The 22,092-nt window shown below is 42.0% G+C and overlaps 2 protein-coding genes across 3 annotated transcripts in view; one reads left to right on the forward strand and one right to left on the reverse strand.

Annotated features, from left to right (window-relative positions):
• On the reverse strand, positions 1-6,337 carry mpc1 (mitochondrial pyruvate carrier 1). Of its 2 annotated transcripts, none has more exons than XM_084391503.1 (4): positions 6,133-6,337; positions 2,405-2,501; positions 2,169-2,301; positions 1-280 (listed from the first exon to the last, which is right to left on the reverse strand). In XM_084391503.1, the coding sequence occupies exons 1-4, from the start codon at positions 6,205-6,207 to the stop codon at positions 256-258; spliced, it is 330 nt and encodes a 109-aa protein (XP_084247629.1). In that variant the 5' UTR covers positions 6,208-6,337; the 3' UTR covers positions 1-255. The 2 variants fall into 2 exon arrangements, with proteins under 2 accessions (XP_084247629.1, XP_084247628.1); XM_084391502.1 differs by lacking the exon at positions 6,133-6,337 and adding an exon at positions 2,586-3,546.
• Positions 6,338-6,716: 379 nt separating this feature from the next.
• The window catches only part of slc30a6 (solute carrier family 30 member 6), a 20,972-nt gene continuing 5,596 nt past the window's right edge, over positions 6,717-22,092 (forward strand). Inside the window, exons 1-11 of the mRNA XM_084391501.1 lie at positions 6,717-6,967; positions 7,050-7,096; positions 7,592-7,678; positions 11,455-11,539; positions 15,255-15,297; positions 17,294-17,359; positions 17,963-18,043; positions 19,366-19,401; positions 20,735-20,829; positions 21,676-21,724; positions 21,892-22,011. Of these exons, the coding sequence (XP_084247627.1) occupies positions 6,775-6,967; positions 7,050-7,096; positions 7,592-7,678; positions 11,455-11,539; positions 15,255-15,297; positions 17,294-17,359; positions 17,963-18,043; positions 19,366-19,401; positions 20,735-20,829; positions 21,676-21,724; positions 21,892-22,011 (902 nt within the window). The 5' untranslated portion in view covers positions 6,717-6,774. The remainder of the gene's footprint in view (positions 6,968-7,049; positions 7,097-7,591; positions 7,679-11,454; positions 11,540-15,254; positions 15,298-17,293; positions 17,360-17,962; positions 18,044-19,365; positions 19,402-20,734; positions 20,830-21,675; positions 21,725-21,891; positions 22,012-22,092) is intronic.

The raw sequence follows: 22,092 nt of genomic DNA on the forward strand, positions 1-22,092 counted from the left end.
AGCATTATTAGTTTTTTTATTTTATTTTCTCCATAATTAATTTTTAAACACACTGATTTCATAATGAATGGAAATAAATTAATCAAATATTTCTACATTACATACAAACGATAACCTTCGTGACTGTGTTGTAAGGCTTGTGTAACAGAGACAGAAAACTGCATAAAACGGATCATCTATGATTATTTATTTGCATTAAACCAGAAGAGATGTTTGATCTGAAGAGGCCGAGGGGAAGGAGCCGCTGAAACCTCATCATTTGGCCGTCTTCTTCTCCATGCTGAGGAAGAGGAACACACAGCATTACTGCACCAGTACTGTACTGACCCAGACCAGCCTGAACTCACGCACAAACTGGCTGATCATGTATTTACAGTAAGCATTAGATGATGATGATAACAGGTCGTTAGAGGTGCAACACATCACAAAATACACGGTTCGGATCATTTACGGTTTTTGAGACACGGATCATTTTTCAGGTCAGCAAAAAAAAAATTGGAAATATATATATATGTGGTATTTTTCGACACCACAGTAAAAACTACTAGCCTTACTGATAAAGTTCAAGTGAACAGTCAGTAATAAAATAAGAACAAACACACATTACAAGCAGAGATGAACACTAAATAACAAAGTTACAAAGTCTAACTGTAATAATCAGGTACAGAAATTAATAATTAAGCCTAAATGTAAAATAACACTATTTGTTCACTGTAGAAATTAAATATAGTTTAATCTTTGTTAAAGCTGTATTGTTGTTTTATTAACATTAATGACAGAGAACAGCAGGAATATTAGGCTACTGTAACTTTAAGACCAATAACTGACAAACATCCGGTTTCTTCCTGTTCACTGACGACAGAACCGAGAGAACACTCGCAGAGGCGGGTTTAAAACACGTACAAATGATAAACTTTCACTCCATGATGGTTAAATTTCGATCCGTACAGATCACGGTCAACTGCGACCCGTTGCACACTTACAGGCCGTACTTGTGTCGGATGAGTCTGGATTTACAGTAAGCAGTACACAAGGGTAATAACCGTACTTGTATCGGATGAGTCTGGATTTACAGTAAGCAGTACACAAGGGTAATAACCGTACTTGTATCGGATGAGTCTGGATTTACAGTAAGCAGTACACGAGGGTAATAACCGTACTTGTATCGGATGAGTCTGGATTTACAGTAAGCAGTACACGAGGATAATAACCGTACTTGTATCGGATGAGTCTGGATTTACAGTAAGCAGTACACGAGGATAATAACCGTACTTGTATCGGATGAGTCTGGATTTACAGTAAGCAGTACACAAGGGTAATAACCGTACTTGTATCGGATGAGTCTGGATTTACAGTAAGCAGTACACAAGGATAATAACCGTACTTGTATCGGATGAGTCTGGATTTACAGTAAGCAGTACACGAGGATAATAACCGTACTTGTATCGGATGAGTCTGGATTTACAGTAAGCAGTACACGAGGATAATAACCGTACTTGTATCGGATGAGTCTGGATTTACAGTAAGCAGTACACGAGGATAATAACCGTACTTGTATCGGATGAGTCTGGATTTACAGTAAGCAGTACACGAGGGTAATAACCGTACTTGTATCGGATGAGTCTGGATTTACAGTAAGCAGTACACGAGGATAATAACCGTACTTGTATCGGATGAGTCTGGATTTACAGTAAGCAGTACACGAGGATAATAACCGTACTTGTATCGGATGAGTCTGGATTTACAGTAAGCAGTACACGAGGATAATAACCGTACTTGTATCGGATGAGTCTGGATTTACAGTAAGCAGTACACGAGGGTAATAACCGTACTTGTATCGGATGAGTCTGGATTTACAGTAAGCAGTACACGAGGATAATAACCGTACTTGTATCGGATGAGTCTGGATTTACAGTAAGCAGTACACGAGGATAATAACCGTACTTGTATCGGATGAGTCTGGATTTACAGTAAGCAGTACACGAGGGTAATAACCGTACTTGTATCGGATGAGTCTGGATTTACAGTAAGCAGTACACGAGGATAATAACCGTACTTGTATCGGATGAGTCTGGATTTACAGTAAGCAGTACACGAGGGTAATAACCGTACTTGTATCGGATGAGTCTGGATTTACAGTAAGCAGTACACGAGGGTAATAACCGTACTTGTATCGGATGAGTCTGCTGCCCTGGATGAGCTGGGCCGTCTCATTGGTCAGGTGGCAGGCGAACAGAAGCCAGTTCCTCGGCTGGACCTTATAGGCGAAGCGCATGAACAGCAGCGAGTAGCAGGTCAGAGCTGGAGAAACAGAGCCAGAGTTCACCTTTGACCTTACAGAGCCTGTCTGTTGCACACTGTGATTGGATTGGATCAGAACATCAGAATATTGTCCAGCTCTTACCGAAGGTCATCCGGCCGCTGATGATCTCGGGACTCTTCTTCATGTCACTGATGGCAGCGATGGGCAAACCCCAGTTGGCCACCGGACCCCAGAAGTGCTGAGGGGGCAGGAGACAGAATAATGATCATAATAATATTAATAATAATAATAATAATAAGATATCATAATGCTGAGGACTTACCGTGCTGAGGGGACGATCCCACGGGAAGAGCAGATCCGGCGGGAACAAGAGGTTAAAACATATTCATAGAAGATCAGCAATGTACAATATCAAGTGTCTGGTTGTTCAAAATAATCACAGAGAGAAGAACTGGCTTTACAGTAACACTTCTCCTCAGGGCCGTTTACACAACAGCGTTTTCCCCTAAAGACTAAAACATTTTATGCGTTTTGGCCGTTCATTTACACGACAACAGTGTTTTGGGAAACGCAAACTTTTAAAAATGGTTTTCAAAGTGCAAGTTTTTGAAAACGATATTGTTTTCGTCTCCATGTAAACAACAAAAACGCAAATCTGTGAAGACGGTGATGTCATGCACATGCGTGTTACATGTTCAGTCTATAGTGCTTCAACGCCACCTACTGGCCTGGCAGCAGAACACCGCCATTCTAGTCGTTTTCGCGGATCCGCGAAAACGAGGATCAATTTGACAATGTTGTCGCTCGTACGTGAAAAACATTTCCGTTTTTAGTTCATCGTTGTCAAGTAAACGTTCCCTAAGATGATTTACTAAAGGAAACTCTGTAAATTCCCTGGGGAATGAATCAGCCTGTTTACTGTCAACGTCCCGCTTTATATGGCCTTTTGTTTTAGGGTATGTTTACATGAAAACAATGTACTGAAAACAGAGACAACGTTGTCAAAACAATCCCGCTCACACGGATGTGCGAAAATCACTAAGAAGGCTGTATTATGCATGTCAGGCCAGTAGGTGGCGGCGTCACCCCACAGAACACGTAATATCAGAGAATGTCTAATAAGGGGAGAACTTCCACTCTCAGTAAACTTCCGGCTTCTGAACTGGTCACAGTTCCACTCTGGCTCCACATGAGGGCGCTCACAGGACAAGTGCAGTTCCCCTCTGGCTCCACATGAGGGCGCTCACAGGACGAGTGCAGTTCCACTCTGGCTCCACATGAGGGCGCTCACAGGACGAGTGCAGTTCCACTCTGGCTCCACATGAGGGCGCTCACAGGACGAGTGCAGTTACACTCTGGCTCCACATGAGGGCGCTCACAGGACGAGTGCAGTTCCACTCTGGCTCCACATGAGGGCGCTCACAGGACGAGTGCAGTTCCACTCTGGCTCCACATGAGGGCGCTCACAGGACGAGTGCAGAATGAATGGAGGTCTATGGCGCTATACCCCTCAAAATCCACTTTTCTCAGGATATAATTTGTCTAGTAATTTAAAAAGGCATCGACAACACAGCTGACACAGGTAAACACACACAGCTGACACAGGTAAACACACACAGCTGACACAGGCAAACACACAACACAGCTGACACAGGCAAACACACACAGCTGACACAGGCAAACACACACAGCTGACACAGGCAAACACACCACACAGCTGACACAGGCAAACACACCACACAGCTGACACAGGCAAACACACACAGCTGACACAGGTAAACACTAAACACACACAGCTAACACAGGTAAACACACACCACAGCTGACACAGGCAAACACACAACACAGCTGACACAGGTAAACACACACCACAGCTGACACAGGCAAACACACACAGCTGACACAGGCAAACACACACAGCTGACACAGGCAAACACACAACACAGCTGACACAGGTAAACACACAACACAGCTGACACAGGTAAACACTAAACACACAGCTGACACAGGTAAACACTAAACACACAGCTGACACAGGCAAACACACAACACAGCTGACACAGGTAAACACACACCACAGCTGACACAGGCAAACACACACAGCTGACACAGGCAAACACACACAGCTGACACAGTTAAACACACAACACAGCTGACACAGGCAAACACACAACACAGCTGACACAGGTAAACACTAAACACACAGCTGACACAGGTAAACACTAAACACACAGCTGACACAGGCAAACACACACAGCTGACACAGGCAAACACACAACACAGCTGACACAGGCAAACACACACAGCTGACACAGGCAAACACACACACAGCTGACACAGGCAAACACACACAGCTGACACAGGTAAACACACACAGCTGACACAGGCAAACACACACAGCTGACACAGGCAAACACACACCACAGCTGACACAGGCAAACACACACAGCTGACACAGGCAAACACACACAGCTGACACAGGCAAACACACCACACAGCTGACACAGGCAAACACACCACACAGCTGACACAGGCAAACACACAACACAGCTGACACAGGTAAACACTAAACACACAGCTGACACAGGCAAACACACACAGCTGACACAGGCAAACACACAACACAGCTGACACAGGTAAACACACAACACAGCTGACACAGGCAAACACACACAGCTGACACTTTTGTTTTGTTGTTTTAAAAGACCATCAAGCAGTATCTCTAGTCGTAATCAGTCCTTCACTGACCAATCAGCGTTCATTAGCAGAATGCTAGCGTGTTATGGGCAACAACAACTCAACCTGTAAGAAATCGAAAGGACATAAGTACTCGTTCATTCAGCTTTCGACCTATAACCCATGTTGAACTTGCAAAACCTACAATCGAATCTGAGATTTCTCAACGGCAATCGGGTGAAAGAGACACATTTAGCCGTCTAGCCCCATAGACTCCCATTCATTCTGCACTCATGGGCGATCGCCCCCAGTGGAGCTCTGGTGGAACTACAACCACAATTCGGCACAATAGCACTTCATAGGGAGTGGCCAGGCGTAGACGGGCTCTGGGAATATGCAAGAGTGAACATGCACACGACATCACTGTAAACGAACAGCCAAAAAGCTTTAAAAGCTTTCCACTTTCAGGTGAGAATGGTGTTGTGTGAACATACCAAAGTTTAAACACTCAAAATATATCCTGTGAAAACTGTTTTGAAATTGAACATTGCAACTTTAAAACTTACAATAGGCTTTGATTTTCTAGCAATTTTAGAATCCAAATTATTTTGTAAAATAAATATTTTGATTAAAACAAAAATGTTTAGTTCAGCACATTTGCTTTACTACTTCTATTTTCACTTCTGCTGAGTGTCTCTTTAGAAAGAGACCGACCCTAGTCCAGATCTATAACCAGAAGACAGTAACAGGTTAAAGTTTTATTGTGTCGTAACATCAGAAGTCGATAAGGAGACACATTCCTGGCGTTAAACCTCTGGAATGAAAATATAGTAACAACGTGAATATGCAGAGATTGACGTGTGAGAGCAATAATGTCCTGCGCGGTTTATAATGAAATAAAACCCGTAAAATACAGCTTGACATAATGATAGAGTGCTCGTGAGCATCAGTGTGTCAGCTGGACTCTGGACTGCTGTTGTTATGACGCGGTGATGACGCGGATCTGGCGCCGCCTGGAGGTTCACCGCGGAACTGCAGCTCGTGTCCTTCACACGATAAACTGCAGTTTTCTGTTTATTATGAGCATAACAACAGTCTGTGTGTGAGGCTGCGAGTAATTTCACTGCATTCCGGTTTAATAACTCTCAAACATCGACATTATTTACCTCAGCGCTATTGAGAAACACAATGACTGACCTCATGAGATACTCTCTGAACTCTTTACTGCGGAGATGATCCACGGCTTTACGCGCCAGAGTTCCTGCCATCGTCAACAAGCGAATTATACAGTGATGAATATGAATATGAATTCAGTTCGTGTAAAAGTAAACACTACTGCGCGCTTTACAGCAGCTAACCGCTGTGAACTAGAGGACAGAGTCACGCATGCGCAGATACTGCAGTGACGCAATTTCCGGCGTTACTCCTGTCAAATATAAAGTCACGCAAATTTATAAATAATAAAGTTAAATCAGAAAATTTAACAGTTAATCCTGGTCACGTTCATCAATTACATTCATTTTATTAAAATAAACGTCGTTTGGTAACTTAAAAAATTACCAACTAATGTTAACAAAGATGAACTAATACAGTAACAAATGTATTGCTCATGGTTAGGTCATGTTGGTTGACACATTAACTAATGAACCTTATTGTAAAGTGTTACCAAAATACCTCTGTGTTTTTATTCTCTATTCTCTTTTATTCTCTCTCATTTCATTTTTATTTTATAAAGTAGTTATACCGAGTAAATAACTAGCACGCAGCGCTGTGATTGGCTTTCGTGAAGCATCACGTGATCAGGTCGTGACGTAGGACGTTCCGCGGAAGTAAAGATGGCGCTGGACGGCTCGTCCACGTCAGTTATGGCTCATAATAACCCATATCACAGTCATGTTTCTGATTATTATGGCAGGAAACTGAGCAATAAGCCCGATGTAGTGCCGTCTGGGGTCACCGAGAGGAAAGTGTCGCCGTCGGATAAGCCTGACATGGTGGTGCTGGACGTGATCGGCATCAAGGACTCGGGTGAGAGTCTCCCTCAGGCTGTTTCTCTCAGACTGTGTGTGAAATATCAGTAACTGTGTTTCATCTTCATCTTCATCTTCAGATGCTCCAGGGCACAGAAAGAAGCACGAGACTGACACATATGTGCTGGTAAGACTCATTTATGGTCATATAACTAACGTTATTGTGCGTGAAATATGATGTGAAGCTCATCATAACATCACGTGACGTCACGCGTTATTAATGTTCACGTTAAAGGGAAAATATCGTGAAAACTTTTGCTAAGTTTTTGGATTTGAAGCACTTGTTTAGTTTTTTCAAAAAAGTTTTTATGTATTAAGTATAAAAAGTTTTAATTTAAATAATTAATTATATTTTAAGTGATCATTTCCTCACACAACACGATTTCCAGAAACAAGAATAGAATCTTTTGTAACATTATAAATGTCTCAACTGTCACTCTTGGTCAATTTAATGCATCCTTGATGAATAAAAGTATTAATTTATTTCCAAACAAAGTAATAAACTCATCGCACTGACCCAAACGATCACATGGGAGTTCACCGAACACTATTTCCACGGTAACGGTGTGTGTGGGGATTGTGGGTAATGTATTTTTCTCTGATCTGATCTGTCCATCATCAGGGCACCATTCATCCCTTCCGCAAAACCCATCGCTCGGTGCTGGGCAAGTGTGCGCAGGAGTTCAGCCTGGTGACGTCTGACCGGCGGGTGAGTCCTTCATCACACACACACACACACACACACGCGCACGCACGCTTCACTTCATCACACACACACACACACACACACACACACACACTTCATCACACACACACACACACACACACACACACGCGCACACGCACGCTTCACTTCATCACACACGCACACACACACACACGCTTCACTTCATCACACACACACACACACACACACGCTTCACTTCATCACACACACACGCGCTTCACTTCATCACACACACTTCATCATTCAGATGTAAAAACACGAGTGTCGTTATTCAGATCTCTTCAGTTTAGTGTTCAATGTTGCAGAATCCATCAGTTAATGATCTGTTATATCAGGGCTGGGAATCTTTGGTTCCTCACAATTCGCTTCAAATCGATTCTTGATTTTTATGTAAATTTCGATTCGATATGTGTGTAGAGCTGGTTGTAGGTTACGGTTTAGTTCCTGCAGTTTGATTGGTCTAGAAGGGAAGAAAGTCCATCTGAATTAAAGCGTAACCTTGACATTTATTTAGTTTTTCTTCCCATTTTAGTCAAACCAATATTACAAAACAAAAGCCCTTTAAGCGGACTGCACTCTTACACACAGTCTTCTGTAATAATGCAAGGCAGGTTATTATATTTAATTTAGTTATGTTAAAGATAGGAACAAAGAAGCATATTTACAAACAATAGACAAAATATATAAAAATTAAATAAACTTACTCTTTCCCTGCCCTACTACCGCAATTAACCACAAGTAAAAAATAAAACCCTGTGTGTATAATCTATGAATTTAATATAAATTAATTCATATTGAAGATAAAAATTATAAGAGTTTTTTGTATGAACATTAATGAAGCGTAGCGGTTTATGAGGCTGCTGCCCCTTTAAGAATGAATGTTTATAGTTACACATCTGATGATCCCATTTGTTTTCATTATTGTGATTAACATCAATAACTGTGAGTAACTTTGAGTAGTACTGCGACGTTAAAGAAGTTAAAGAAGTGCAACACTTGAGAAAATCACTTTTAGAAGATAGAATCGCGATTCATTTATGAATAGATTTTTCCCGCACCCCTAATATATATATATATATATATATATATACACACTACCGTTCAGAAGTTTGGGGTCAGTAAGATTTGTAATGTTTTTAAAAGAAGTCTCTTCTGCTCACCAAGGCTGTGTTTATTTGATAAAAAAACAATAAAAAAAAAACAGTAATATTGTGAAATATTATGACAATTTAAAATGACTGTTTTCTATTTTAATATATTTTAAAGGTATAGTGGAGGATTTTCCAGAATTTTAGAAAAGAACCGCCCTCTCCACTTTTTGAAAAAATGCACATGCTCAACACTCTACCTGCTCCCGAGAGGAACGCCTGTTACACGTGTGCACCAGCTAATCATAGCTTACATTAACTTTTACTAACAGTGATTTTAAATGGATTTCTCCAAATAGCCAAACTTTACCTGTCGAGTAGAAACTTCACGACTGAGGCATCAGTGGGAAGCCCAGCCTGTGCTTTTAGCGCACGCTATTCTCCCCAAAACACTCTGGTCTTTCTTTCCTCTGCGGCCTTTCTCTTCTTCTCATACTCCTCGTAGACTTTTTCTCTTGCGACCCTCAGACATTTTCAAAGGAATGGCTGAAACCGTAGCTCACCACCATAGACAGTATATAAACGGCTCACCACACACATACACCTGAAAGTGCGCATGCGCAGAAAGCGAACACTACCTAGGGACGAGCACGTGCGACGGCCTTACGTAAACATATCACCAGAATGATTGACACTTAGGAGGACCAATAGTCTTGATGATCCACCCGGAAAAAGAAAATCCTCCACTATACCTTTAAACTGTAATTTATTCCTGTGATCAAAGCTGAATGTTCAGCATCATTACTCCAGTCTTCAGTGACACATGATCCTTCACAAATCACTCTAATATGATGATTTGATGCTCAAGAAACATTTATGATTATTATCAGTGTTGAAAACAGTTTTTTACAGTTTTATTTCATGATGTTTTGATGAATAGAAAGTTCAAAAGAACAGCATTTATCTGAAATAGAAAGCTTCTGTAACTTTAAACACTACCGTTCAGAAGCTTGAAGTAAGAATTTTTATTTTATTTTTGGGTGAAATAAATAAAATAAATCAATACTTTTATTCATCAAGGACGAGTGAAACTGACCAAAAGTTACAGTAAAGACATTTATAATGTTACAAAATATTCTATTTTAAATAAATGCTGTTCTTTTGAACTTTCTATTCATTAAAGAAGTTTGAAAAAAATTTGTACACGACTGTTTCCAACACTGATAATAATCATAAATGTTTCTTGATAATCAAATCATCATATTATACTGATTTGTGAAGGATCATGTGACACTGAAGACTGGAGTAATGATGCTGAACATTCAGCTTTGATCACAGGAATAAATTACAGTTTAAAATATATTAAAATAGAAAACAGTCATTTTAAATTGTCATAATATTTCACAATATTACTGTTTGTTTTTTTTGTTTTTTTGTTTTTTTTTATCAAATAAACACAGCCTTGGTGAGCAGAAGAGACTTCTTTTAAAAACATTAAAAATCATACTGACCCCAAACTTCTGAACGGTAGTGTATATGGTGAAGTTGATGAGTTATTAGCAGCTCTACAGAGCAGCAGTCATTATTCGGCTCGACTCGGTCATTATTCGGCTCGACTCGCTCGACTCAGTCATTATTCAGCTCGACTCGGCCATTATTCGGCTCGACTCAGTCATTATTCGGCTCGACTCAGTCATTATTCGGCTCGACTCGGTCATTATTCAGCTCGACTCGGTCATTATTCGGCTCGACTCGGTCATTATTCGGCTCGACTCGCTCGACTCAGTCATTATTCAGCTCGACTCGGCCATTATTCGGCTCGACTCGCTCGACTCAGTCATTATTCAGCTCGACTCGGTCATTATTCGGCTCGACTCGGTCATTATTCGGCTCGACTCGCTCGACTCAGTCATTATTCAGCTCGACTCGGCCATTATTCGGCTCGACTCAGTCATTATTCGGCTCGACTCGCTCGACTCAGTCATTATTCGGCTCGACTCGGCCATTATTCGGCTCGACTCAGTCATTATTCAGCTCGACTCGGTCATTATTCGGCTCGACTCAGTCATTATTCGGCTCGACTCGCTCGACTCAGTCATTATTCAGCTCGACTCGGCCATTATTCGGCTCGACTCAGTCATTATTCGGCTCGACTCGCTCGACTCAGTCATTATTCGGCTCGACTCGGCCATTATTCGGCTCGACTCAGTCATTATTCGGCTCGACTCGCTCGACTCAGTCATTATTCAGCTCGACTCGGCCATTATTCGGCTCGACTCAGTCATTATTCGGCTCGACTCGGTCATTATTCGGCTCGACTCGCTCGACTCAGTCATTATTCAGCTCGACTCGGTCATTATTCGGTCATATTACTGATAACTGGAAAACAATAAAGCAGTGATTAATCAAAACACGCAGAAGGAAGTGCAGCAGCGAGGCGTGAGAATATGTGATGTGGAGGACATGCACTCACACAGAAACTCACATCACTGCTTTAGTCTGACAAGCTCTTGGAATCTGAAGCAAACAGTTTTAGTGAGTTACAGTGTGTGTGTTTCTTACAGTAGGGGTCAGAGTTCAGCCGTCAGGCCTCATGAAACACACACACACACACACACACACACACTTAACATCAGAGAAATCACTCATGAAACTGTGTGTGTGTTTCAGTCGTGGCGGATCCTCCTGTTCGGCGTGTTGAATCTCGTCTGCACAGCTTGTCTGCTGATGTGGTGCAGCTCCACCAACAGCATGGGTGAGGGATCACACACGTTACCCAGCATGCTCAGAGCCACACAGGTCACACACACACACACTCCGCTCTGTGATTGGGTTAGATCAGTTCCTGTTCAACACGAACGTCACAGAGTTTGTCAAATGTGGGATGAATAAATCAGACGTAGAGCTGTACACTGAATCACATGATGACATGGACGTGTGTGTGTGTGTGTGTGTGTGTGTGTGTGTGTGTGTGTGTGTGTGTGTGTGAGAGAATCTGAAGTCTGTCTCAGTTTGCTCTACTACACAAACTCAAACTGGTTGAACACAAGAACTCTTTTCAGCAGCGTTTCATCTGACAAAACTATCCACACACACACACACACACACACACACACACACGTCCGTGTCATCATGTGCTTCGGTGTGCAGTCACCTGATCCTCTGCAGTATTGAGCTCTCAGTAACCGTGATCAGTGTGTCTCAGATGTGACGCCCTCATGATGTTTCTCAGGACCGGTTCCAGGGGTCGCTGAGAGAGAGACACACACACACACACACACACACACACGTCCATGTCATCGTGGTCAGTGTGTACAGCTCCTCTGTGTGTCAGACGTGACGCCCTCATGATGTTCCTCAGGACCGATATCTTAAAGCCGATAAATAATGTATTATTTCCTTCAGCTGAGACGCTTCACATTCACACTGTTCAACATGATGGGTTTAAACTGCTTGAAATATGATTGACATCACTTGTGTGATTCACTTCTGCAAGTCTGTAATATCGGCTACATAAAGTAATAACGAGAACATTATAATTGAGTGTTTGGGACATGGATATTAATGGTGAAACTTTTGTTTTTCTAATCCGGCTCACAAATTATTTAAAAATTGGATGTAGATTATCGGCCAGTATATCGGTTATCTGCTTTCAGATATAAAGAGTTATCGTATCGGCTAATGTTGATATCGGAGCTTCTCTGGCAATAAGGACATCATTATCTTCAGATTAAAGCCAGTAACTGATAAATGTCTGACATTATAACTCTACTCTATTGTCTAAATAAGTGTGAGTTTTAATGAAAGCTGGATATTGATTCAGAGATCTGCTTTTCTTCGCTGTCGTCTAACGCTCACTCAATCTGTGAACATAGGAGACGAGTAAATGCAATATATTAATAACTAACTCATTTATCAAACACATTTTGTTCTTCAGTCCTTCAGATCAGGTTAAAACTGCATGTCGTCCGTTCAGAAAATGACCCTGCGACCTCTGAAAGTCCCATGATGCACTGCTCTGTGGATCTGCTGTGGTTTGTGTGTGTGTGTGTGTAACGGGAAGGTTTGGATGTGTTTATTGGAGCGTCAGTCTTTCTCTCGGTCTCGGTTTACGCTCTGACTCGCCACTTCCTCCCGCCAGGTGTTAGCTTGTAGTTTGTCAATAAAGCTTTTAGTTTACATCTGGAGCGATCTATTGTTATTTTAATGTGCCGCGTCGACAGACACCCGAGCCGAGCCGCTCGATGCGTGTTCCTGAACTCAGTGACAGCTGAGCGCTGCAGTTTGCAAATCTGCTTTACCGACAGAGAAAGCGGATACTCGAGCGACGCTAGCCGGCTCCTGATGCTAATGGCGCTCGGCTCCCGTGAGGCCCGCAGTGAGACGACTGAAGGTCAGGGTTCGAGGACGATCAGATGTGTTTGGATGCTCTTATTAAATATTCAGAGAAAGATCCGGGCTTGGTTTACCACTGCGTCTTCATCTGCTCCTCTTCTTCATCGATTAGCTCTGTAAACATACACACGTCTCCTTAATCTGAGCGCTGTATTCTACACGAGTGTGTGTATTCTGTGTCTCGCGCGGGTTTATTCATGCATCATCTGTCATTACGCCATACTTCCCTCCGCTCACAGATTCCTCTCGGTCTCGCAGGATTGCAGGTGTCGTGTTTCTAACAGAGGAGCGCGTGGATCTGTGGCGGAACCGTGTAGTGAACGTTAGCCAGCGCTGGCGTACGAGCGTTTAAGGGCAGGGTTAGGGCTGATGTTCAACCTATTTTTTTACAGTCTATGTGTTCAACACACACTGAGATACAGGACTCGCTGGAGCATCAGATTCACATCATGTGCTTATTCATGGAAGTCAAATATTGATGTTTTTGAAACAGAAAAGCTTGTTGAATTGCACAACTTTAAATAGTATGCACAACATTAACTGTGCTTGCTTTTAATGCATTGCATTTTTATGGGCTGAAGTTTAACATGGTCGTATATTTTAGCTGTGAATATTTCAATTCAAAACATTTCAAACACATTTTTGTCATTTAAAATTGCTTTTCCTGCAGATCCTGGATGTGAATGTCTAATTTGAAACCACTGGATTTGTAAAGAGAAATAAAATGGACTGCTGGAAATTATAGGTTTTATTTTTTAAACGGACCGAATATTTTGGAAGTGAAATCTGAAGGGGGAATATTGATTATTGATTATTGCATTTTTAATAATGAAAATGTGTGTGAAATGTTTTGAATTGAAATCTTCACAGATTAAATATATAACTGTTGAATTTCAGCCCATAAAATGCAAGCACGGTTAATGCAATGCATAATTTTTCAAGTAGTGCAATTCAACAAGCTTTTGTTTCAAAAACATTTGGCATTATTTTACTTCCATACTTATTTTAGTCTGTTTTCCTGATGGCAGGTGTAAATGGGGATGATGAGATGCACTACGTTCAGCAGGGAAAAGCAACGGTTAAATGTCAGCATGAGTTTGGACAAAGACTTTTGATATACAAAGGCGGTGCACTAATATTACTTATGAATGGGAGGAAGAGCAAGGCATGATATGGCGGAATAAGCCCCGCCTCCTTTATCCAGCGGGAAACGCTTGCTGCCGGTTTGCTGTGTTGATGATACAATATAGAGTATTTGCTCTGGCTCTTATTTTAAATTATTTTGTTCAGCTGTAGTGCTTGTTGTTGTCACTAGAGTTTATGCACTGACGTGAGTTTCACACACACACACACACACACACACACTCCCTCAGCCGGACTGAGTGGCAGAAGAGCTGCAGAGTGACTGGATTTAACAGCAGAAACTGAGAAAACGCCAGTGAAACAAACGATTATCAGTTTATACTAAAGCTTGGACTCGATGAAGTGTTCTTTACAACTTACCAAAGATCCAGTGGTCATGGATATTGACATGCAGCAGGAATCGGGTTTCCTGATTTCTACCCCTAAACTCAGCATATTAACACACAATAAAAACTGCAAATCTTCCTTTCTCTGCCTGGATCCAGTTTCTGGGAATCGCAGCGACTAATTCGCTTCTCTCTTCTGTAACTTTCGGCAGTCTGTAAAAATACACCTCAGATTTCTTGTCAAATATATTTATACAGTCAATCTCGAAGCTCTTTCCCGTTTTAGATGTGTTTTGTGTGTTTTTCCCGGGATTCAATTCATTGTGTTTTTCATTGAAAACAATTGAAAAGGCAGATAATGCTCTGGTGGACACACGGCCGAAGAGCTCCCAGTCTCAGTGATGTCCCTCAGGAAACCACAGTGCCGTTTCCCAAGCTTCATCCACTGGTGCTTTAACATTAGACGCTCCATGACCATTGAAGTGTGCCTTGGACTGCAGCTCAGTCTGAGAGTGCACTGTAAAGGACACGCTGGGTTTGATCCACATGCATTATGGGTGCGTGACACAATGCTGTTTTGAACACTATATCTGTCTTCTGTTTCAGCCTTGACCGCATACACATACCTCACCATCTTCGATCTCTTCAGGTAAGTGTCATTTCTCATATTCAGACTATATATATATATATATATAAGCTTGTTCCACATTTACACTTGTGTTTCTGATGTTAATGATGTAAAGTCATGTTAGTCGATGAGTGTTGTGTGGTGGACGAGTGCCAAGCACTTTTTATTTTACTATAAAAGCACTTTTTATTTTACTATTTTACTAACCCAACTAATTACTCATCCGGGCTTTCCAGTAGTTGCACGTAAGGAAGAAAAAAAAAAAGTAGCACGAGAAAACTCTGTGATGGGCCCACTGAAGAATTATGTGAAATGAACACGGCCCCTTAAGTTAAAAGGTTGTGGGTGGGCTAACGTTTCCATGACACACGGGACAACAACGGGGCAGTTGGGTTTAGGGAAAGAAGAACGGGACTGTTAGGTTTAGGAAAAGAAGAACGGGACGGTTGGGTTTAGGAAAAGAGGAACGGGACTGTTAGGTTTAGGAAAAGAGGAACGGGACTGTTAGGTTTAGGAAAAGAAGAACGGGACTGTTAGGTTTAGGAAAAGAAGAACGGGACGGTTGGGTTTAGGAAAAGAGGAACGGGACTGTTAGGTTTAGGGAAAGAAGAACGAGACTGTTAGGTTTAGGAAAAGAAGAACGGGACTGTTAGGTTTAGGAAAAGAAGAACGGGACGGTTGGGTTTAGGAAAAGAGGAACGGGACTGTTAGGTTTAGGAAAAGAAGAACGGGACGGTTGGGTTTAGGAAAAGAGGAACGGGACTGTTAGGTTTAGGAAAAGAGGAACGGGACTGTTAGGTTTAGGAAAAGAAGAACGGGACTGTTAGGTTTAGGAAAAGAAGAACGGGACGGTTGGGTTTAGGAAAAGAGGAACGGGACTGTTAGGTTTAGGGAAAGAAGAACGAGACTGTTAGGTTTAGGAAAAGAAGAACGGGACTGTTAGGTTTAGGAAAAGAAGAACGGGACGGTTGGGTTTAGGAAAAGAGGAACGGGACTGTTAGGTTTAGGGAAAGAAGAACGAGACTGTTAGGTTTAGGAAAAGAAGAACGGGACTGTTAGGTTTAGGAAAAGAAGAACGGGACGGTTGGGTTTAGGAAAAGAGGAACGGGACTGTTAGGTTTAGGAAAAGAGGAACGGGACTGTTAGGTTTAGGAAAAGAAGAACGGGACTGTTAGGTTTAGGAAAAGAAGAACGGGACGGTTGGGTTTAGGAAAAGAGGAACGGGACTGTTAGGTTTAGGGAAAGAAGAACGAGACTGTTAGGTTTAGGGAAAGAAGAACGGGACTGTTAGGTTTAGGGAAAGAGGAACGGGACTGTTAGGTTTAGGGAAAGAAGAACGGGACTGTTAGGTTTAGGAAAAGAGGAACGGGACTGTTAGGTTTAGGAAAAGAGGAACGGGACTGTTAGGTTTAGGGAAAGAAGAACGGGACTGTTAGGTTTAGGAAAAGAGGAACGGGACTGTTGGGTTTAGGAAACTTGACCCGCGGGACACAATCCCGGTCTCCTGGGTGAAAGTCCTGTGTTGTTTGACCCATCCACCAAGTCCCCAACCAATCGTATTTTTGGCCTTTCATACTACTCTACCGTAGTCGCTCTTAAAGGGATAGTTCACCCAAAAATGAAAATTCTATCATTGTTTACTCACCCTCAAGTTGTTCCAAACCTGTATGAGTTTCTTTGTTCTGCTGAACACAAAGGAAGATATTTGGAAGAACGTTTGTGACCAAACAGATCTCGGTCCCCATTCCTATTCCTGTAGACCGAGATCTGTTGATTACAAACGTTCTTCCAAATATCTTCCTTTGTGTTCAGCAGAACAAAGAAACTCATACAGGTTTGGAACAACTTGAGGGTGAGTAAACAATGATAGAATTTTCATTTTTGGGTGAACTATCCCTTTAATGCTACGGAATCTTGCTGACCATCACGAATAAAACCCCAGATAAAAGAGTCCAGTAAAACTGTTCAATAGTTTTAGCTGGTGTGAGTCTCTGTGTAATGTGTGGTGTCTCCTCAGTCTGATCACCTGTCTGCTCAGCTTCTGGGTGACCGTGAAGAAGCCCAGTCAACTCTACTCGTTTGGGTAAGAACCATTTGTCTGATAGCTCTCTCTCTTCACACTTCTGTTGAAGCTTCTCATGGCTCGACACACATGAAGACAGCGTTTGGAGTTTATGCTGGTGTTACTGATACCATAGTGAATAAGGCATTGTAAAGTACACCATGTGACTCTGAGGTTTGTGGAAGCCGATAGATCCATATGTCTCTTTTTAAAGGAATGAAAATAAGGCTGTGAGGGGCAGAAGTGCAGCGTGTTCAATAGATCACACTGTCAACATAACTAGTTCTGCTTGTGAAACATCTTTCCAGTGCCATAAACACTTTATGCAGCAGTTCTGTAAGCTGTGAGTCGTGTGTGATCTAGGACTTTATACAGTGCTGCAGTAAAGACCCTCACAGCCTTACTTCCACCCTCGTTAGATTCAGTTTGGTGTCAGTTGATCTGTTTCTGTTGATCTGTTCGTGAGCGTGAGTGTGAGCGTGATTCAGCTCCAGTAATGGTGTGTGTGTGTGTGTGTGTGTGTGTGTGTGTGTGTGTGTGTGTGTGTGTGTGTGTGTGTGTGTGTGTGTGTGTGTGTGTGTGTGTGTGTGTGTGTGTGTGTGTGTGTGTGTGTGTGTGTCTCAGCTTCGAGCGGTGTGAAGTGCTGGCTGTGTTCTCCTCCACTGTGCTGGTTCAGCTGGGATCGCTCTTCATCCTGAAGGAAAGGTGAGATCCTGCGTCTCTGCAGAACTTGATCCGCTCAATATTTCCTGCTGTGGGAATCTGGACATCATGACGATCAGGTCCACATTCAGCTGATCTACACACACACACACTCGTACGAGTGATCAACAACAACACTTCTGATGAGGGTTCAGTGTTTCCTCCTCACGCTTATGCGTTTAGCAGATGCTTTTATCCAACGCAACTTACAAAAGTGTTTCTTCAAAAGCTTTATTCAGGCGGTCAGTGTTCCTCAGGGGTCGTTCGGTGTGTTCAGCGTTTACAGGGTCAGTCTGTGACTTTACTCCCATCCACATCTCTGAGTTACAGAAGGGATCATCCGAAAGGAGTTCTGTAGATGTTTGATCACTGCCTAAGCTGGAGTGTGCGCTCATTTTAATAATGGACACTGTTATTACACCGAAATGCAGGAAACTGTTTAGAATAATAATATTACCCCAGCGCTTCACTGCAGTGAGTGAGAGATGTCCAGGAGGAAAAGAAAACTATCACATAAACTTTGCAATGCAATAAAAAATAGATATATTTCGGTAATATTACAATAAGGCTCCATTTGTTCATATGAACTAACAGTGAAAAATACTTCTAAATCATTTATTAATCTTAGGTAATGTTCATTTTAATATCTACTAATGCGTTATTAAAATCAAAAGTTATATTATGTACTCTTTTATAAACAACCACATTTATATGATAACTACTAGTATCATAAATGTATAAATGTATTGCTCATTGATAGTTCATGTTCGGCAATGCATTGAATAACATTTATGCGACCTTGTAAAGTATTACCAATATTTGAATATATTTTTATATATTATGGCTTGTATAAATCATTTCTCTAGTGGAACAAGTCGCTGGATCACATGTTTATCTAATGTAAATAACGTTTATTTCCACGTTTAAGATGACATCCATCATTTTGAGAGAAAATGTTTGTGAGAAAACATCACCATCAGTTTTCCAGTTTTGAAATAGGATGTTGTAATTATCACATAATAAATAGGATATTATTTTCCTAATATTAAATTAAATATGGATGTATTAATTGTCCAAGCAATAGCAGACATGTAGTTTACAGCTGACAGTCACGTGACTCCGTAAATGAATCCCTGTGCATCGCTGAGGTGTGTTTCACAGACGTCCCCATGAGAAACACTTAAAGATCCAACTATATTTGTAATATGCAAAGCCAGGTTTATTAGAGAATAATTATATTAGGACATGATGTTATGAAGTTATTGAGCTGAACCTCCCAGATGAGTGTGTAGTTATTCTCTTTCTGTGTGTTGCTTCTTTATCAGTGTTGAGCGTTTTGTGGAGCAGCCCGAGGTTCACACGTGAGTACAACCATCACTGAACACACACACTCTGACTAACAGACACACACACACACACACACACACACACACACTCACACAAACAGATACACACACACTCATACTAACAGACACACACACACACACACACACAGTCACACACTCACACTAACAGACACACACACTCACACTAAAACACACACACACACAAACACACTCACTCACTCACTCACTCACTCACTCACTCACTCACTCACTCACTCTCACACACACACACACACACACACACACACACACATTAAGGGCCTTATATACTCACAACAGAGTTCTTTATTTTTCTTTGTTTGGGGGTATAAAGGAGTTAGAAATATGTGACCAGCGATTATACTGTTAGTGAGCACCCTGACTCCGCCCACATTTATGTAGCGAACACCCGGACTCCTCCCACATTTATGTTAGTGAACACCCTGACTCCGCCCACATTTATGTAGCGAACACCCTGACTCCTCCCACATTTATGTTAGTGAACACCCTGACTCCGCCCACATTTAAGTTTGTGAGCACCCTGACTCCGCCCACATTTATGTAGCGAACACCCGGACTCCTCCCACATTTATGTTAGTGAACACCCTGACTCCGCCCACATTTATGTAGCGAACACCCTGACTCCTCCCACATTTATGTTAGTGAACACCCTGACTCCGCCCACATTTAAGTTTGTGAACACCCTGACTCCGCCCACATTTATGTAGCGAACACCCGGACTCCTCCCACATTTATGTTAGTGAACACCCTGACTCCGCCCACATTTATGTAGCGAACACCCTGACTCCTCCCACATTTATGTTAGTGAACACCCTGACTCCGCCCACATTTATGTAGCGAACACCCTGACTCCTCCCACATTTATGTTAGCGAACACCCTGACTCCGCCCACATTTATGTTAGCGAACACCCTGACTCCTCCCACATTTATGTTAGTGAACACCCTGACTCCGCCCACATTTATGTTAGCGAACACCCTGACTCCGCCCACATTTATGTTAGCGAACACCCTGACTCCGCCCACATTTATGTTAGCGAACACCCTGACTCCGCCCACATTTAAGTTTGCAAACACCCTGACTCCGCCCACATTTATGTTAGCGAACACACTGACTCCGCCCACATTTATGTTAGCGAACACCCTGACTCCGCCCACATTTATGTTAGCGAACACCCTGACTCCGCCCACATTGAGATGAATATGTAAATATGTGCTGCTCTTTCCTCTCAGTAACAGAATGAACACATAATATCATTATCTGTGTGTGTGTGTGTGTGTGTGTGTGTGTGTGTGTGTGTGTGTGTTTAGGGGGCGTCTGCTGGTGGGAACATTCGTGGCTCTGTTTTTCAATCTGTTGACTCTACTGTCTGTCAAGAACAAGCCGTTCGTCTTCGTGTCTGAAGGTAAGATCTTCTCACACAGTTTAGCTTCACACACTCTTCCCGACTCCTGCTCTTCTGCTGTCGTTTACACTTCAGTGAATCAACCCTCGCACGGTTCTGCAGATGTGTTGACCACAGTTTCCCGTTAACATTTAATCATCATTTAACTGAACTAAAATCTAATGTGTGCTATGGTTTAGTGCACTTAAAAGGCTGCGACTTCATTAAATAAGTGTGTAGTCTGAGCTGATGATCCGGTGTGTTCCTCTCCGAGCGGATCAGCTCGAGTGAATGCAGTGAACTCATCTCTGGGAGTTTACTGTGCGTTTAGGAAACACAATTGCCACCAGTTACGTATTTTGTGTAATTTCCAAGCTATATATTTTCATGTATAAAGATTCAATTTATGCTGTAAAAAATCATATTATAAACGTGTCGAATATTGTGTTGAAAAAAAAATAGTTTACGTTTAAGCCTTTTCTATTCACTATAGTTCTGTACTGTTAGATGTATATTTTTTTTAATAATTTGTATTTAAATCAACATTATTTAATTAAAACAAGTTTTTTTTTATTTTAAATCAAAAGCATTAATTAATTAATTCTTTTTTACTTCTTTTTCTCTAAACGTTTACATCGATCCACTAGCACTCTTGCGGCCCACAGTGTGAAAACACTGTAAAGTAAAAATTAATATTCTTGTTGATAAGTGTTTTGTTTTTATTATTATTATTATTATTATTATTATTATTCACATTTATCCTGAAAAACAGTGTGACTGAGACACCATCACATCTAAAGAGGTTTGAGTCCACTTTAAATGTACAGTATTTTCTGTGTGTGTGTGTGTGTGTGTGTGTGTGTGTAGCTGCGAGCACCAGCTGGCTTCAGGAGCACGTGGCCGATCTGAGCCGAAGGTAAGAACGTCTCACTCCTTCACATGTGTGATAAACAGAGTGATGATGCTCAGACGTGTGTGTGTGTGATAAACAGAGCGCTGATGCTCAGACGTGTGTGTGTGTGTGTGTGTGTGTGTGTGTGTGTGTGTGTGTGTGTGTGTGTGTGTGTGTGTGTGTGTGTGCAGTTTGTGTGGACTGATCCCGGCGCTGAGCAGCGTTCTCCTGCCCAGGATGAACCCGTTTGTGCTGATCAACCTGGCCGGAGCCTTCGCTCTGGGCATCACCTACATGCTCATCGAGATCAGGTGAGGACACACACACGTGTAGAGGAGCGCTCCTGCTCTATACTCAAGCATTCATCTCACAGTCATCAGTCTGGTTATTGA

The sequence above is a fragment of the Rutilus rutilus genome, assembly GCF_951802725.1.
Source record: "Rutilus rutilus genome assembly, chromosome: 20".
NCBI classification, from domain to species: domain Eukaryota; kingdom Metazoa; phylum Chordata; class Actinopteri; order Cypriniformes; family Leuciscidae; genus Rutilus; species Rutilus rutilus.